Genomic DNA, 19095 nt, shown 5'->3' with positions numbered 1-19095 from the left:
GAACAATAAAAATTGCATACTATTTAATGGACTAAAGATTACACTTTCTGTGATAACCATACACATGATTAAGGCATTTAGGACATGATTTAGGAGCCAAAATCCCATTAAAAGTCAGTGGGACTTAGTCTCCTAAGTCACTTAAACACTTCTGAAAAAATTTCTCTTAGGTTTTGTGGTCCCAGGTAAGATTAAACTAATTTTTAAAGATAGATTTTTTTCACGTTTATTTTTCTCATGGAGTCACTACAAGGCCAAGTTAAGGTTTTGTGGGAACCTTCAAGGGGAGAAAAGACCAGGTGCTAAAGAGCTGTTTATTCTAGTGGAGAAAGGCATAACAAGAACCAGTGGCTGGCAGCTGAAGTCAGACAAATTCCAATTAGAAATTACGCACACGTTTGTAACTGAGAGAGTGATTAACCTCTGGAACGAGCTCCCAATGGAAGGGGTGAAGTCTCCATCTCTTGATGTCTTCAGTTCAAGACCGGATGTCTTCCTGGAAGAGGTGCTTTAGCCAATCACAATTTATGCTTTAGTCAAATACAGATAGGCTTAGCAGAAAATAATGGGGTGAAATGTAATGGCCTGTGTTATGCAGGAGGTCAGACTAGATGATCCAATGGTCCCTTGTAGCCTTTAGCTCTATGAATCTACGAACGGTGCATTTTTACACCTTAACATGTTCAAATGTCTTTGAAGTAAAAACAAGGAGGAGTCCTTGTGGCACCTTAGAGATTAACACATTTATCTGGGCTATACTTTTAAGTGTAGTTTAAACTCTGAATTCCCTGGCTTTGTAATACTTGTTTTGAGATAATTACAAGTTTATTGTGTTTTCACTGGTGTGGTCCTTCAACTTTAAGACCAGCTTAATATAGGAATTTGTCTGGGATTTTAGTTGTCTTCCATCATTTTTCTTCTGCTAGGAAAAGGGAACTGGGGAAGCAGCTGAAAACTTGATCCTGGTTTCCTTGTGGCTGCAGCAAGAGGGATGGATGCTTTGGTTTGCTACCCCCTACAGAATGGCACTGTAACAGTTATGAGTGGTGCCTGCCTGCAGTTAGAGAAGTTCCCTCTAATTCCACTATCTGGTGGTCTTCACTACTCTAATCCTCTGCCACCACACAGAGCTCAGATTGTGCTGCATAGCGTCTCCCACTCCTGCGGCTGGTGAAATTCATATGGTCAGGCTTGCAAAATTGGGACAGGTACCTGTACTGCAGCTGTTTTCTGGATAAGCTCTATTCGCCTGCTGACCCAAGCCTGCCCTGTAATCATAGCTGTTTTGTTTCCCCCGGCCCTAGCTACAGAGCAGGCAGTCTGGCTAGTTACGCTCCCCTTTGAAAAGCAGAATACAAGAGACGTTGAATGCAGAATTAATGTAGGTTCCCTGTTGCCTAGACAAAGGCTAAAATGGATTTGAGTTAAATGGGTTGCATTTCTTTTGTTTTCTCTTTAGCTCCCAGAGGGAAGCGTGGCTGGAAAACCTTCTATGCTGTGCTGAAGGGAACAGTGCTTTACTTGCAAAAGGTAAAAGAAATAGCTTTCTTTAAGGGGGATAAAGCAAGGGTTCCCAACCCTTTCCTGTTGGCGCCTCCCTTCAGTTGGGTACCCACTCTCGTTTCCCAAGACCCACATGGCACATCTACAGTCCGTACACAGATCCTCTCGCTGCCTGTCATTCTGACCACGTCTCACTCTCTCTTTCTTAACTCTGCCCATCCCTACTAGTCTGCTGCTGTCATTCACGGCTTCACACATTCTGCCCTACCAGTGAAAACAACATCATCTGCCTGTTTGTCACCACATATCTCTGTGCTGCCTATGTGTATGGACCTTCTTTCCTGAATGGATGCAGAAGGCCTCTACCTTCTCCTTCAGATCCCTTTTTGAGACCCCCATCTGCCATGATGCATGTCAGAAACTAGTCCATTAATCATGGCCTGAGAGGAGGCTAGGGGGAGGGTTTGCCTTCGAACTGGCCAGGAATAGGGTGGGGATTTTATTATTATTATTATTTTATTATGAAATGCTGAAATTTCCTGCAGTGAACAAAAATTCAGTTTGGAACCATCTAATTGTTTGACTTTACATAGTGTTGAAATATTAAATATAAAAGACCAAACTAAATGATCAACTGGAAACAAAATGGTTTTACCATATCAAAAGGAAACAAGACAGTCAAAACTTTGTTTCGACATTTTCCAGTCAAAGCTTTTGTCAAAGGTGACAGGTTTCTGCAAACTTTTGATTCCACGAAATCCACTTTAGGGAGAAACGAAGCATGGAAAATCTCAGCCCAGAAGTTCATTGTTTCAGGAAAAAACAGGGTTTTTGCAGAGTCTGGCATGCTTCATTGTACTGAAAGCTACAGAACTGTGGTTTTCAGCACAAAGGCTGTGTTTACACTATGGACCTTAAAACAGCACAGCTGTGTACCACTGTATCTGCGCGGCTGTAAGATCTCCCGTGGAGCTGCGCTGTGGACAGTCCACACCAGTGCTTTTGTCAGTGAAATGTATGTCGGTCAGGGGTGGTTTTTTTTCACACCCTTGACCAACAAAAGTTTTGCCGACGAAAGTGCTAGTATACACAAAGCCTAAATGATACGCAAATTATCCTAACTTCCAGAAGAACTCTAGCTACCTTGGCTTCCATGGAAACTATTCTGAGAATTGCATTACGCTGCCACTGAGCGACTGTATGATCTGGGACAAGTCACGTCCTTCTCTGTGCCTTTCTTTGTTCTCCCACATTTTGTCAGCCGAGATGGTGAGCTGTTCGCTGCAAGGGCACTCTGTCTCTGTACAGCACCTAGCACAATGGAGTCCCAATCTCAGCAGTGACCTCTAGATGCTACAGTAATAATAATTGGTAGATATATCATCTTCCAAAGGGCAGTATGGACCTGATTCTGCTCTCTCACGATTTTCTATCCTTGTTTCTTTTTAAAGACACCTATTACGGTGGTATCTATGGGACGGTAACTCCAAGTTTACACTTGTATAAGCATCAGCAGAATCAGAGCCTATGGCCACATATTCAGTGGAATGGGGCCAGTGCTAACTGCTGTGTTGCCCATTATTAAATGAGTGATTTGAGAAAGATGCTTTCTGAATCAATGAGCAGCCAGGCTGCCAGAGGGGCTTAGCTGAAACACTTGCAATTAGCCAACTAAATACCTCTGCCCAAGTTTATGTAAGATCAGAAATTTGACAAGCTTTAATGTCTGTGGTGTGCATGGAACCCCCAGGTTAATTTCCTGCCCACTGTGGTTCTAATGTGACAGGAAATCAGCGGAACAGGAGACTGTCACAATTTCTCATCATTAGCCTGAGCTGAAATGGGATGTGTGTGTAGAAGACTGAGCTTGGGCCGACTTTCATGCAATAAAAAACGGTTTCTTGACAAATTGTGTAGTAAAGCAGGCCATACCGGTTTGTTTAGATTGAGTTTTGTTTGCAGCGATACTAGTTTTGTGATATTACACTGTATCTTTATAATGCTATGGGCTTTAAGATATTCTGTGTGTAAATTTGCTCAGACCCTTTCCTTTGACTAGAGGGGGGGAGGGAATTGACACAAGATAAAAAATGACATAAGGACAGAGCTCATACCTAAGTATCAGCACCTGGACACGTACAGGATCCTCTGAAGAAAAGAATTGTATAGTGATCTTGCATAGTCAATGAAGGTGTCCACCCATTGTACAATAGTTGGTAACAAGCAAAATGTCACGCTGGGGTTCACTAAAAATGGATTAAGGAAGGCACAGCCTGTGAGTCAGCTGAAAATGGAAAAGGCAATTCTGGCTGGCTACCTGGAAATCCCAGGAAAGCTGAGTTCAGTAGGATGCTGAGACTGAACACTCCATTAAAAGATGACTTCAGCTGATAGTGAGGCCAAAGCTTCTGCCAAATTCTTCTGTCATGCTGCCTCACTGTAACTGGGTTTGGGCTTGAGCCAGCCGACTTGGATTCAGACACTGGAACTGCAGGGGAATTGTGTTATGCATGTTTAAAGGAGATGTGTAGCCTGGGTGTTCTCCAACTACTGGAGTCCTTCAGCCCAAGTCTCAGCATCCTGTATCAGCTCTACAGGACTGAGGGCCTTTGTGGGGGAAGTTTGACTACCGATCACAAGCCTCTCTAGACTTTGTCTGAGAGTAACAATTAAGAGATTCCACAGTTCCCTTCCCAGGGCTTTCAGGGAAGTTAACAGAGGCCCAAAATCAGTGGTATTGTAGGCTGCTAGTTGACCTAGTAGGGTTCGTGTGGGTGTTTGACTTCGGTCTGTAGATAAAAAGGGATGCGTCTGTCTCCATGCCTGTCCAGGTGTGAAGGCTCATTGGGAGGGGGATACTGGACAGAGTCAGATACTGCTGGAGTTGACTTGCCATCATCATCTCCCCTCCCAAGAAGTGGGGGAAGTGTAAGACAGGGCAGTAGCTGGCCAGATCATTGACATCCGGTGACAGTTTTGGAGCCAGACCACTGCAGGCTTGAGGTTTATCCTAGTTTGCATCTCTCCATGAAGCACTGCCAATCTCCATCTTTCCTTCTTGCTGTGGGACCATGCACATGCCTTACGCCACATTTGATTAGATTCAGAAGGGTTCTTTTGCTCCAGTCTCCTACCCTCTTGTTTTCTCCATTGCAGGTCATAACAGAATCACAGTGACTCTTGCAAATGACAGGCAGGGAGAAGTCTACAGGCCAGTGTATTGGTTTTGGACAGCAAATGGTGATAATGACCTACCAGACCCACCAGTGCATGGGTCCTGTGTCTGAGAAAACCACCCAGATCAGCAGAGTCTCTGTGGACAAAGCAGCACAGTCACTCCATGACCCTGGTGGGGGGACGGAAAGCTCTGTCCTGCACTTGGGGGTCAGTGATGATCAACCCATGAGAGTGGTGTGCTTACAGCACCCCCAGCGTGAAGATCCAGTGCAGGCTGTCCCCTGCTGTGTGAGCCACCTGGGGGAATCCTGATGGAAACCTTAACTCAGCAAGTCAACGGTTTAATTTGTGTGGACACTGAACTAGCCAAGGTGATGAGTCGAGGAAACCCTAATTCCAGGCTTGGCAGCAACTTTATTAATTAGCTCTGACTGCAGAGTGGCCTGTATATCCTTAGAATTCCCACGCAGGTTTACTCGTGCTCTGTTGGCCGACTCCATGGAATTACCCTGATTTACGCCAGCTAAGGATTTGATCTCGTGCGGGGCACTCAGATGAGTCAGTTCCCTTAGTGGGGCCTCTGTTTAAAGCATTGCTGCCCCCTGCGTTGTTATTCCTAGAGCAGGTCTGCCTACTAGATCTCTGCCCAGTAGTGTTTGATAATCACGGAGACAGATCACCCACGGCCAGAGCTTATTCTTCCCCCTGAAACATTAGATCCCTATTATGTGGCAGCTACGCTCCACCCTGCTCAGCACCAGGAGTCCTAATGAGGCATATCTAACATCAAGATTGATCAACATCATGTGGTCATAGGTTAGGGATGGATAGAGGTTAAGTGCTATTTGCAAATTCTCTTTAAGCAACTTTGTGTAAACTGACACCGCTGCAGCCAGGAGGTGACTTGTCCCTTGACGTGCCTCTGTAATGCCCTATTTTTGGCTGGCTGTGCCACCTTCACATGTTATTGCACACGTATGCACAACGCCTGGTTGACTAGTGTCTTTGCAGCTTCACTTTACAACACTGCTGGGTCTCAGATTGTATTTAGAATGCTGTTTTTTTAATTGATTCTGATCTTACACTGGTTCGACACCATGTGAGATCCAAAATCAGTTTCTGGGCTATGACTTAAGAACACTGAGGAATTTAGCCTTCTAGGATTTATTTAACTTCTTCATGACATTTACTGTTCTTCCCTCTTCTTGTCGGGAAGGTGGTAGAATTCCTTCACTTCCTTGCAGAGATATTAAAGAATCTTAAAAGGTAACATTTTAAGAACCAAAAATGGAAATGTTTATAGGACAGATTAGGTTAAATTGATATTTTTATAATCACTGTTGATGGCACTTTATGGAACATGACTGTATTGCCTTTGTTAGGTTAAAGGAAAAGATGAACAATCTGAAATAACTTCTGCCGTCTTTTCATTTTAATTACTGCAGGATGAATATAAACCAGAAAAGGCTTTGTCTGAGGAGGATCTGAAAAATGCAGTTAGCGTGCACCATGCATTGGCATCAAAGGCAACAGACTATGAGAAGAGGCCCAACGTCCTAAAGCTCAAAACAGCTGACTGGAGGGTCCTGCTTTTCCAAGCCCAGTAGGTTCCGTTCACTCAGAGTTTTCCTAGGGCTGTTTTGTTTGTGGGCAGAAAAGGATTGGGAGGAGAGAGGGGTGATTGTACCCTCTGGGGTGCAGGAAGGTAGGAGTAAGTTCATGACTTGAAGGGTTAAGTGGGACTCTAACGGAGATCAGTCTGTTTAGTTTATCAAAAAGGTGATTAAGAGGTGACTTGATTAGGATGTGAGAGTATCTTCATGGGGAGAAAAGACCAAGTACTGAAGGGCTCTTTACTGTAGCTGAGAAAGACATGAGAAGCAATGGCTGGCAGTAGAAGCCAGATGAAGTTCAAATGCGAAATTAGCACAAATGTGTAGCAGCAAGGGTGAGGAACCATTGGAGCAAACTGCCAAGGGAAGGCAGTCATGGATTCTCCAACTGTTGAGCTCTGGAACATAAGTTACGGGGCTCAGTTCAGGAGTAAATGGATGAAATTCTATGGCCTGTGTTAGACAGGAGGTCAGATTAGATTATTTTAGGGTCCATTCTGGCCTTAAAAAAAAAATGTTCTGCTTGAGCCCCGATCTTCCTGTGAGATCTGCGTGGGCAGACTGCTGCACCCCCACAGAGTCCCCAGCAGGCCAGCGAAGCTTCATGGGGGCCCAGGAGTCAGCCTGCAAGAATCAGCGTACACGCTCAGGGCCTTAGAATATGCAGCGAAATAGAACATCAGCCAGTCCATAGGTGGTCTAATGGATTTTATAGCCTAGAGCAGTGGTTTTCAGTACTGGGTCGCGGAATGGAAGGCACTGGGTCATGGCAGCTTTGGGTCGACACCACTGACCAGGCCGTTAAAAAGTCCCGTTGGTGGTGCTGCCTGGCTAAGGCAGGCTAGTCCCTACCTGTTCTGATACGTGCTGCGCCCCTAGGCGGGAGTGGGGGAGCACACGGGGCACCATACGCTTCCCCCGCCCCAAGCACCATCTCGACACTCCCATTGGCTGGTTTGCAGCCCAGGGCCCCCCCACACACACCCTGAACCCCTCATTCCCAGCCCCACACCGCAGCCCTCACCCTTGCATCCCAACCATCTGCCCCAGCCCTGAGCCCCTCCCACACCCCAGACCCCTCATCCCCAGTTCTGTTGGGTCGCAAACATCAACAATTTTCTTCAACTGGGTCACCAGGAAAAAAGTTTGAAAACCACTGGCCTAGAGGACCTCAGCTGAATCACAAGTAATGAAGGCAGGAAATACAGTAGAGCATTCTGGCTTTGAATTTGCATGCCCTTCTTAGCAATTTACCTGCCACTTGTAGCACTCAGCATTGAATATCCAAATGATTTTGATTTGATTTGTTTGTGTAGTCTCAGCCCTTTTGCAGCCGTCCACAGTATGTTCCTGCTGAACCACGATATGATATAGAAATTTAATCCCAGTAATGATCCCACAGTTTGCTGGAGAGTAAGCAAATACTGAAGGCTTGACTATGTCGTGCTGCAGTCGACCTAGGGGTGTGTGATATCTAAAGTACTCTACCATGTTGCTCTCTGCCTGGCACGTGTAGACTCTGCTGGCGCACTCTAAAAGTTCGTGCTGATGTAGTCCCATTTCAAACAGAACTACGTTAACATGCACTACGTGCCTTGTGGATCCTGCCAGCAGGGTCTACACGGGGCAGGTAGAGCGCCTTAGAAATCACGCAGCCCTCGTTTGCACTGCAGCACTATGCAGACGAGCCCCAAGAATGCACTTGAATTCAAGTTTGAAAGGGGCTGCTAGGTAGAAAAAGCAGCAAGGTGTGGCTGGAAGCACTAGATGCAGAGATGAGCTCTAGTCTATCTCTTTGTGTTGATTACTGTACCTGTAGATTCCCACCAAGAGCCCTAGTTTGATAGTGGTTATGTCCTTCTGAGGATGATTTTCATACCTTTCCATCTGTATCTGGCAAAGATTTAAGCTTGTCTTTATGCAGTGTGACTTCAATCATGGTGCCTAAAGTTAAGCATGCATGAAAGTCTTTGCAGGATCAGGGCGATAGTTGGAAGAGAGACACATTTGACTTGCATACACATTATTTTCTCCAACTCTGACTTTTTACCATTCAATATACTTTGCTTGGCCCCTCCCTACATTACCAGGGTCATCAGTTCCTCAGTCAGTGGCACTGCCCAGGCAATTTTTAATAAAATGCAATAGATTTAATTGAAGGTCTTGGAGTTCTTTGCTGTGGGGCCGGGCACAGCAGTAAACTCTGTGTTTTACAGAGGCTGGTTGGTTGAGAAGTGCAGAAAGAATTGTGTTGTTAATACCCTTCTGCAGTAAGAAGTAGGGGAGAGGGATTGGAAAAGTGAGGTCAAAGGCAGGATTTTGTGTCTTGGGTGGGTAAAGTAGACGCTTGGGCAAGGGCCATTCCCTTGGTTAAATTTAATGGGGAAGTACTCGCTGCTTGTGTATTCTGTGGCTCAGTAGTTGATTCTGGAAGGGAAGTTATTAGCAATCAAGCTAATGGTGTGGCTGTTTGTGGTTCAGTGAAGCCACTGAGGATGTAAAGAAGAAATGTGCAAATTAAGGGGTGAGAGCATTTTGGCTGCCATCAAAATGGATGTTTCCAGACATAAGCCAAGCTCTAACTGAAGTGGTTAGGAAGAAACTTCCTCTGTATGCCACCCTCTGGGACTTCTGACACTAGCCACTACTGGAGGTAGGATACTGCACTAGATGGCAGTTCAGATGTCCCTATGATGATAAAGCTGACAGCAAGGAGGAAGAGGGAGAAGACACTGAGTCCACCAATATCCTGATTGCTCTCCGTCTTTCTTCCACAGGAGCCCAGAAGAAATGCAGGCATGGATCAACAAAATCAATTGTGTGGCAGCTATATTTTCTGCTCCACCGTTTCCAGCTGCTATTGGCTCTCAGAAGAAGTTCAGTCGTCCGCTTCTACCGGCCACCACAACAAAGTTATCTCAGGTGAGCTGTTATTATAATAAGCATATCTCCTGGGGTGGAGAGTCCTTTGGCCAGAGATGAGCTTGGAAGGTTCTTCTGCAACCTTGAAGCTATGTTATTTTGTTGCTATCAATAGTAAAGCTCCTGTGCAAACAGTCTTGCTAACACCTCCATCTAAAAGAGTTTATCTCTACTTGCTTCTTAGGACTAGAAATATTTGCAGAGTTAAAGGTGAGAGGGGATGGAGACTTGATGTAATGTGTTTGTGCTAATGAAGAAAGGGAGGTATGATCTGTAGCCTTAGGCTCATTTACACATCAGATAGAAAGTCCTTGCCTCCTGGGTGTGGCTCAGAATGTAAAACATTTCAGGCACAGGAGCACAACATTATGCCTATACTCCTCAACCCTGTAAGATTTAATTTAATTGAGAGCCTTCAGTCTCCTCCTCCTGAAACAAACTGTAGGTGTTTCTTGAATTTAGGTATTTTCTTTGTGCCCACAGACTTCCCTGAAATCTTATCCCGTGCATTTATTACTCTTCGGGCTTAGTTGGGTGAGAAAAGTGGGCCATAAGCCACCTTCCTGGCTTATTGACCCTGGGGCCAGCCAGGGGCCGGTTCATCATCCAGTGTCACTTTAGAGCAGCTTCAGGACTGCTCTAAACTGTACACGCTGTAGCGCAGCGTGCTCTGGGCCCCCTCCAAGTGCATCTATGGAGGCTGTGAGGGTGATTGGCATGCAGCTTCCTAGGCTGGCTCTTGGCCCCCCGCAGATTCTCCACCAGTGGTGGAATGACCTGTAGGATGAGTGAGTCTCCTCTGTGTTCCCTTTGCACCACAGCAGCAGAGGGCAGAATCTAATCGTAGGAATGACGCGATCTTGAGTATTTTATCTACTGCTAGCATTGTGAAAGAAATCTCTCTGAACTTCATTACTCCTTTTCCTAAATTTGAAAGGCTTTATGCCATCATCACCGTTTACCAACTAGCCTTCAGAACTTCTTAGCTCTCAGAGCCTTTCCTCATAACCTAGATTATTCAAAGCCACCTTCTGACAATATCACTCGTCCAGTGGCCTGGAGATTAGCACTTCAAACTGTGTTTTTGGTGGAAGTCTAACAAGTGCCTTAAACAGGAGCAATAGTACTTGTCTTGTTCTGGGTTTTCACCTTCTGTTAATACAAACTAGTGTCTTGTTTGCCATTTTTTCACTGCAGCTCCGCCACGGCTTGAGGTTTCAATATTTCACCCACAGCCATCAAAAAAATCCTTTCACCGATCACTGCACTGAGATATCATTCCATTTAGCACACAGTTTCCTAGCTTAATTGTTTCCATTTTATCAGGAATAACAAAAAAACAACAAACCCCTGTGGTTTGCGTACTGGTAAAAGAGTGACATGAGAAGCAGAATAAGGGAAGTTGTTTAGCTTAATGGCAAAAGATTGTTAAATTTTTCAAAGCAGATAAATTCAAAGACAAGCTACAACCTGTCTGCTTTTATCTGCAAGCTGGAGAGGTTGTAAGCAGGCGGTTTCTCATTCTGCAGAGGATGAAATATGAATTATCAACTCTTTCTGGTCTCCATGTTAGTTTGTGAGCTGAATCAAGAAGACCACTACAGCACTTACTTCAAAGGACCTGCGCCTGCTCAGAGTAAAATCAATGTCGTCATTTTCATTGACATCAGTGGCAGCAGGGTCAGACCCTGACAGAAATAGGAGATGAGGAGACAAGACAAAATTAATTGTACTAAGTCATTTCACCAAGTTCACCTCCAGTGTCTACATCCGATAGTTGGCTGGTAACAGGGATGTAATAAATGTATATAATGAATGGTCTACAGAAGGTAGATGAAGAGCTTCTATTCTCCCTGTCTCATAACACCTGAACAAGGGGATGTTCAGTGAAACTAAAAGGTGGCAGATTCAAATCAATAAAAGGCAGTGCTTTTTCCACATGTGTAGTTAGACTGAGGCCTGGTCCACACTGGGGGGCAGTGTCGAGGTAAGATACGCAACTTCAGCTACGGGAATACCGTAGCTGAAGTCGAAGTATCTTATCCCGACTTACCTCCCGTCCTCACCGCTCGGGATCGACGTCCGCGGCGCCCCTGTCGACTCCGCTACCGCCACTCGCTCCGGTGGAGTTCCGGATTCGACGGGAGCGCGTTCGGGGATCGATATATCGCGTCTAGATGAGACGCGATATATCGATCCCCGCAAAATCGATCGCTACCCGCCGATTCGGCGGGTAGTCTGGACGTACCCTGAGAAACTCACTGCCACTGGAAGTTGTTGAGGCCAAGAATTTAGCTAGATCAAAAAAAGGATTGGAGACTTATATAGATATCAAGACTATCCTAAGCTGTTATAATGAATGGTAAACATTTTTGGAAGGGATATCAAACCTCGTGCTTCAGGGCTTAGGCCAATCTGTTAGAGATCAGGATGAGATCTGATGTCTCCCTCTGCAGGGTCCTTGCACTTCCCTCTGGTGCATCTAGTGTTGGCCACTGTCAGAAACAGGCTGCAGGGGCTGCAGGACCTAAGGAGTGTATGCTTTGAAGGGGGTTGCAGAAGAGTGACATTCTCTGCCCAGATGGACTGGAGGGGGTGAGTGGGTTTGGGATGATTGTGGCAAAGGAAACGGCATAGAAAGAAAGAAAGAAAGACCTCCAACTGCACAATGGAGTAAAGTTTAACAAAAGGAAATAAGCCTTCAGGAGAGGACAGAACATCCTCCTCCCAGAAGAGCCTGTGCCTTGCATAGCTCTAACCCACTGGCTGCTACAGACTGGAAAACACATACTGGCAGAATGACAGAGGGGAGGGGTCTGACAATTGTACCAATCCTGTCGCCACAAGAGTTGCTTCCAAATTGCGATGACCTTAAGTGTGGGGCCAAACTCTGTTCTTTCTTGTACACCGCACAACATCATTGACGTGGCTGAATTTGGCCCGGGGGTTAGTAAAATGGAAGGGCCAGATTTTCAGCAGTGCTCCACAGCCGGCAACTCCCATTGTTCTCATCTGGGGGTAGGGTGACCAGACAGCAAATGTGAAAAATCGGGACGGGGGTGGGGGGTAATAGGAGCCTATATAAGAAAAAGACCCGAAAATCGGGACTGTCCCTATAAAATCAGGACATCTGGTCACCCTACTTGGGGGAAGAGTGGTAGATTCTCTCTTGGGGAGGTGCTGGGTTCTGCGTACCTTAAAAAATCTGGCCTGTTCTTCTGGATGCCTACAAGGAAGCTGCTAGGAGCCAAGCTCTTGAAGATCTAGCCCTAACAATTTACCATATAAATAAAATGAAATGTTTAAAAAACGCCACTTGCCAGAAGTTGCTGTTTAGTGTACGAGCGGGTCTTTTTCTTCTTTTTACTTACTGAATCTTTGAGCATCTGATACTTACATGACTAATATGTTTCTGAAGGATGAACAGCTGAAATCACATGAAGCTAAGCTGAAGCAAATCTCTACCGAGCTAGCCGAGCATCGTTCCTACCCACCGGACAAGAAACTTAAAGGCAAGGAAGTAGATGACTACAAACTGAAAGACCACTATCTGGAGTTTGAGGTATGTATGGGATACAGCACTAAATACATTGGCTTGGCAGCTGCCTTGGAGAAAAGCTCTGGAAATTACAGAACTCCTCATAGAACTAAGAGAAGGAATAACAATACTGTAGTATTTACTAAAGCAATAAAGATAGTATCAATGGTGCAAATGGGCGCTTTTTGTTTTTTCTAGTAAACATCTGCAAAACTCTCCCTACCTCATTACCTCTCCTTAACACTTAGGATAAGTCAAAGCTTAGACCTAGGCAGGCAGTCGGTATGTCAAATATGATGAAAACTGTGCAAGTTGGTCATTATACTCTCAGCTTCCCCTGCGCCTGCAGATACAAATGACACACACATTTGACACAGTTTGAGAGTTTTGACTGCAGTCACCTGTTACCTCATCAGGCAGGAGGGTCTCAAGAGTTTGGAATTCAGTTCCTGCCTGACACAGACTTCCTGTGTGACCGTGGGCAAGTCACTTAGCCTCTCTGAACCTCAGTTCCCCCTCTGTAAAATGAGGAATAATAATGTTTCCTTTCTCCCTTTGTCTTTCCTGTCTCTTTAGTTTATCATCCCCCATGGGCAGGCAGAGTGCCTAGTTCAGTGGGGCCCCAATCTTAGTTGGGACCTCTGGATGCTGCTGTAATATAAATAATGGTAATAATCAGTCATTTGTATATTCAGAGGAGAAACAGCCATTCTACACTTAGTACTGGCCACTCAGTGCCCATGGACCCACTGCACCATCAGAACTCTTGGCACTGTGCACAGGTGACTAACAGGTAAAGCAGAGAGGGAAGAGGTATATTCCAATACAGGTAATGGAATATGGTGTTGGAAGTTAGACTGCAGCCATGAGAGTCGTGCCCCTGTCTGTTTCTGGCTTGGGGAGTTTATATTGTTCTCTTTCTGTGCCTGTTTATATTTAGCAAGTTTTAGCAGTGAGGCGTGGAAAGAAATGTCCATGTGCATCGTACATGTCACCAGCAGCCCACCACATGTTTAGATAACTGTCACCAGGGCTGTCGCTTCTCTCTGCCTCCAAACCATGCCTTGGGCTCCTCAAGGAGGTTTATTTGCACAACAGAGGTTATCAGAGAAGCAGAACCCAGTCTTAACTCAATCCTCAGTGACAGGCTTCAGGGCCACCCCTCCAAGGGGTCTCTGGCCCTCCAGCTCCTGCAAGCTTCCTAGCTTGGCCAGCTCTGCTCCCCTCCTGGAGCAGCAGTCGCAGGGCTGCTCCCCTGAGCCCCTAGCCCTTTGCTCCTGGGACCCACCGCAGGCACTAGCTCCACTCCAGTGTGACCTCCCCTCTGGGGCTCTGCCTGTCTCATCCCTCCCTCTCCAGCTGCCTACCAGCAGCCCTTTATAAGCCCAGGTGTGGCCCAGCCCTCCTTTAATTGGCTGGATTGGGCTCCGGTCCAGGGAGCTGGGTTTAGTCTATCTACAGGGACCAGCTATCCTGTGATAATAACAAATAATGTCCTCTTTCTTAGAGAGAACCTCAAATGAAAATTGAATCCTGCAGAGTGAATAGATATGAAGAAAGCTGCTGAAGGTGCCTATGTAAATAGCTCTGAGGTTACACCTACTTTCACCACGTGGGAGAGAAGGTGTTTTTAACGTGCTAATCTGTAAAGCGGGGCTATTTTCACGCTTGTCACAGATTTCACAGAATGCATAAAATTGGTGGTTGGCTGTAGAAAGCATACAATAGCTGTGAAAAACCAGCAATTGCAATCTTCCTCCGTTTTTTCCATCATTTGGAGCAAAGCCTGGAGGAGCGAATGTGATTGAGTGACTGACCTTGCGGAGGTAGGGCGAGAATGCAGGGGGTGCTCTCAAGTCAAGCCTGCAGACCAGGCCACTGAAAGCAGCAGGAGAAGGGAAAAGAAAACACAGAAACGTAGTGAAAAAAGGCCTGACTCACCCAAAGGAAATGGCATGGCTCCTAAAGGGAGGGAGAAGGCCAGAGTCCCCTTCTCATAAGCTCTCCTCATTTCTTTTCCTTCAGCTCCCTGGGCTTCCCCCGTTCTTGCTCTCTGCTGAAAACAGTACTGCTAACAAAGTGGTTTCTCCCTTCTGCTATGTACTGAACCATCTTTGGCTTTGAATGAGGCAGTGTATGTGCCTCAGAGGAGGCAGGGGCTGTGCTGTGTGGCTGCCTCACTGAAGACTGCCCTGTAATCCACATGCACCAGGGGCAGAGATAAGGTTGTGTGGGCATTTAAACTTTTAAATATTTTCCTTTGCAACTTTAACATTCTTATTTTCTTGATGAGGTTTCCTATGGTGGTTTTTTAACAAGTCATGTTATTTCCATCAGCTGAGGGTCTGGCCCCATGTGGCCTCTCATTGTTGTAAAAGAGAGCACGTTTACAGTTTAACTTTAAAGAAAGCCTTGATTTGTACGTTGCTTAAATTGAGGCTGAGGACAGACAGCAGCCGTGGAATTCTGGCCCCATTGAAGTCAATGGCAAAACTCCCATTGACTTCAGTTGAGGCAGGAATCCAGGCCAGGGTTTTATTTCTGTTGCCAACCTGTCCATTCATTATGCAGTGAAGCACGGCACATCCTCAGAATTCTGCTCATTGGTTCTCCTCATTTGAGTGACAGGTGATACCTCTTTCTTTTATTTGTCTCTGCAGCGCTGTGCTGGACCTCTCGATATGGAACTGATCCGACTGTTTTTTCCCTCATTTCATTTTTAAGCAGATTTCCCCTGTGATCATTCTCAGTAAGATTTGTTTCTCAAAGCACTTTTTGGAAACCTGGTCATGTTCTCTCATCTTCTTTTGTCCTCTTCAAAGCAGTTCCCAATGCTTTTTACTATTTTGCATTCAAATAATTATTATTATTGCTTGAATTTTATTATTTTATTATAAATGGAGAGAATTCTCTGTAAACATTTTTACTCAGTCAGGAACATAATAATTTAGAGACTGTTTTATTACTTTGAAAAAAAGGATTAATAATCAGTAGAAGCGTGGGGTTCCTTCCCCCTCCCCCCATCCACTGTGATCATCTTAATTCCAATTCTTGCACCGACATTAATGGCTGCTGAGGGATGGATTGCCTCTTTCCCATCACCAGCCGTACTGGCTAACTTCGCTGAATTCCTGCAGGCAAATTCCTGTGACTGACTATTCATGCCTGTTGATTGCTGTGGCATTGTGTGAGGTGCTGTATGGTTGTGACTTGCAATGCAACAATTGCTCTGTAATAAAGGGAAACACCCTAGTCCAGATACAGAACAAATTGGGATTGGGTGCTTTTGCTGTACATAAAAACATTGGTGCCTGAACAGGGAGCACAGTCCGGTAGACCTCAGGCGATCTGGATGAGCTTCCCCATCCTGTTCTCCGAACACTGGACTTGCAAAATATCCTCTTGGAGGCAAAGCAGGGTAGAGCTGTCCTGGAGAAGGCAGATGTTCGGCCCACCCACCCGCTCTGTGGGAGAGCCACGCATAGAGAATACCTGTGTGATTCTGTCCACACTCTGTGATCCAGGGTTTTAATATCTAGGGTCACACAGGCTGGGATGGGGAGCAGAACCTCCAGTGGCCAGGCTGGTTGTGGCCACAGAAGTTTGGGGTGTTCTGAGGACAGTGGCAAATCTTAGCAGAAGGATTTTTGCAGTCCCTTTGGACCAGTGGTTTTCAACCTATGGTCCGCAGCTCCCTGGGGGTCCACAGATATGTCTAAGATTCCCAAAGAGGTCCGCAGCTCCAGTGAAAATTATTTTAGGGGTCTGCAAATGACGAAAGGTTGAAAACCGCTGCTTTGGACCGTCACGCCATTCGTACGCATGCTGAGTAATACCCTGCTGCGTGAGTAGCCCTGTTTGCTTTAATTAGGGCTACTTGTGCAGCGGGTTTTACTCTACTTCAGGAAGGTACAGCTCAGCATGCCCTGCATGGCTATTCAGAAACTGCCACGCATCAGTTATGTAAATCTCCCTGCACTCTTATTGGCTGAGGGCCATTAGGTACAGAGCAAACATTTGCCTGGTTGAGGAATAAACGTTGGCAATTGTACAACATCCCTGGGCTCTGGCTGGCTCAGACGATTTCTGTGTGGTGTAATTTATATTAGCCACCATTGTTCACATACATATTAGACTCCTAGATTTCAAGGGGCCAGTCTGATGATTCAAGTGGACCTCCTGCCTATCACAGCCCAGAGAAGTTCACCCACGCTGATCCATTCCTTTGTTCCTTTTCCAGAAAATCCGCTATGAGATTTATGTTGCCCTACTGAAAGAAGGGGGGAAGGAGCTGCTGAGCAGTGGAGAAAATGATGGGCCAGGACTGAAGAAATCCCATTCGAGTCCCTCATTAAATCAGGAGTCTCCAGTTAGTGCCAAGGTGAAGCGAAACATCTCCGAGAGGAAGGACTACAGACCAGAAACACCCAGCATCAAGCAGAAGGTCACTTAGACTGCATGAGACCGCTGTAGAAACAGCCATGCAGCAAAATACCATTGGTCAAAAATTTCCTTTGCTAACCTGTCTTTGATAAAAACAAACCAATGCATCTGCCTGAATGGGGTGGTAGTCACATTTTCTATTGTATATTTTGTTGTTTCTGTACAGATTGTAGGAGATGTCTTGGCTCCTGATTTGCTTTGCCTTGTTAATTTATCATCTAGCCATTGAAGCACCTCTTTTTTAAAAAGGGGTGGGAGTGGGACTCCCTGATTTATTGCACGTCTCCTCCCTTTTTCTCCACTCTCATTGGCACGAGACTTTCATCTCAAGTCACCTGTGACCTTTCTCACTGCAGTGGGAAAAGTAACTGGACAAGCACTGCAGCATAGTGAGTGCTAGCTGCAATGACGAGAAACGAATTGTTGCTCGGTTGCAGAGATGGAGCTGACTGCTCCCTACAGGTTAGTTAAATTCTGATGCTGCGACTGGAGATCTCCCAATGATGTGAAACATACAGTGATAGGAGCTGTATAGACAGATAGGGTACTGGATTGTATGAACTCTGGACCCACACAGACCAAGGGACTAAAAAATGAAAATCACTGGGAATGCTGGGCATACAGAATTAGAACAGGTTTTTCTAAGTGAAGACTCTGGGGGAGCAGAGGGGGGTGCCCAAAGCCATGTCTCTCTTGATGATTGATCCAGCCAGAATTAATTTTATTTTTCCATTTCACTATTCAATGGGTTGTTGTAGATGACAACTGCTGGCTGTGTGTTTTAGTAGAAAAGGGAATCCCATGTGTTTCTCAACAATACACTCTCATGCTGCTGCCATACAGAGTCTCAATATGCATTGTTCATCTGCAGTTTCCCTCCAGAATTTTGATTTCCTTTTTAGTAGGCACAGGTATTCTGCAGTCTCTCTGATATCAATGGAGGTGTTCTCCTGTTCTCTTCTGAAAGGAATTCTGTTAAACTATCCCTTGAATTTTTCACAAGTATTTAGAAAGAACATGTTGGAACAGAAGTCCTGGTGACTCAGGGACTTAATGGAATAGACTCTTTGGTCTTAGAGCCAGAATCTGAGCCCATTCCAGTTGCTCTGTCCCTGGCAGTCACACCAACGCAGCCATAGGGATAGCAAAACCTGCTCTCTGTGGAGTCTTTCTTTAATAGCAATTCCTGACCTCTATATAAGGACATGGCCGGGGGGAGGGAAAGGGACTTGGCCAAGGTGTCTGTATACCTCAGCCTTCCCCAGCTGCTAGAATGGCCCTTTTGGGCTGCGGGCAGCCAGGTGTAACTTAAAGCAGCCCTGAGGTTGCCTTAACTTACGCCAAGCATGACTAAGAGACACCTTTGCTTCCTCCCAGTGCTCGCCCATCTTGTGCTTACTGCAGCTCAGCTCGTCTGGAGGATCTAATCCTTAATGTGCAAAGACAGTCCGGGTCAATATAAACTGCAGTAGGTGGCCTCGAAGAAACATCTAGATAGCACAGGTCCAGTTCTTGCAGGGGCAGGTGTTTACATCACAGAGCTCCTCACTACAGAGGGTATATTTGTGGGCAGGCTCAGCCGAGAGGCCAACAACGGATTGGTCATGGACGTTAAACCATTCTGGACCACTAAACTACCAGACTAGCAGGCAGTAGAGGGAGCAATCAAGTAAGATAAGGATCTTGCAGAGAAGCTAAATGATTTCTCTATACCAGCCTCCACCACAAAGGACAACCATGAGATATACACCCCAGAGCTCTAGACTATAATACCCATGCTGTGCTGTCAGAGATCGTAGCATTGAAAGAGGAGCTGGTGCACCAAATGGATCATTTAGGATGCAGTCACTAACAGGACCAGATGGTATTGCATCCAAGAGTTCCAGTGTGACTTATGAA

At 45.7% G+C, this 19095-nt stretch overlaps 1 protein-coding gene across 3 annotated transcripts in view; it reads left to right on the top strand.

Annotated features, from left to right (window-relative positions):
* Positions 1-18381, top strand: part of PSD3 (pleckstrin and Sec7 domain containing 3) — a 159850-nt gene extending 141469 nt beyond the window's left edge. For all 3 annotated transcript variants that reach the window (XM_045021178.1, XM_045021177.1, XM_045021179.1), the window contains 5 exons: positions 1460-1530; positions 6126-6283; positions 9071-9215; positions 12634-12777; positions 16994-18381. In XM_045021178.1, the coding sequence (XP_044877113.1) occupies positions 1460-1530; positions 6126-6283; positions 9071-9215; positions 12634-12777; positions 16994-17206 (731 nt within the window). In that variant the 3' untranslated portion in view covers positions 17207-18381. The remainder of the gene's footprint in view (positions 1-1459; positions 1531-6125; positions 6284-9070; positions 9216-12633; positions 12778-16993) is intronic.
* The last annotated feature ends 714 nt before the right edge of the window (positions 18382-19095 follow it).

This window comes from Mauremys mutica, chromosome 6 (assembly GCF_020497125.1).
Source record: "Mauremys mutica isolate MM-2020 ecotype Southern chromosome 6, ASM2049712v1, whole genome shotgun sequence".
In the NCBI taxonomy this organism is placed as follows: Eukaryota; Metazoa; Chordata; order Testudines; family Geoemydidae; genus Mauremys; species Mauremys mutica.
The sequence above is the reverse complement of the archived record's forward strand: the minus strand, read 5'-3'. Positions and strand labels throughout refer to the sequence as shown.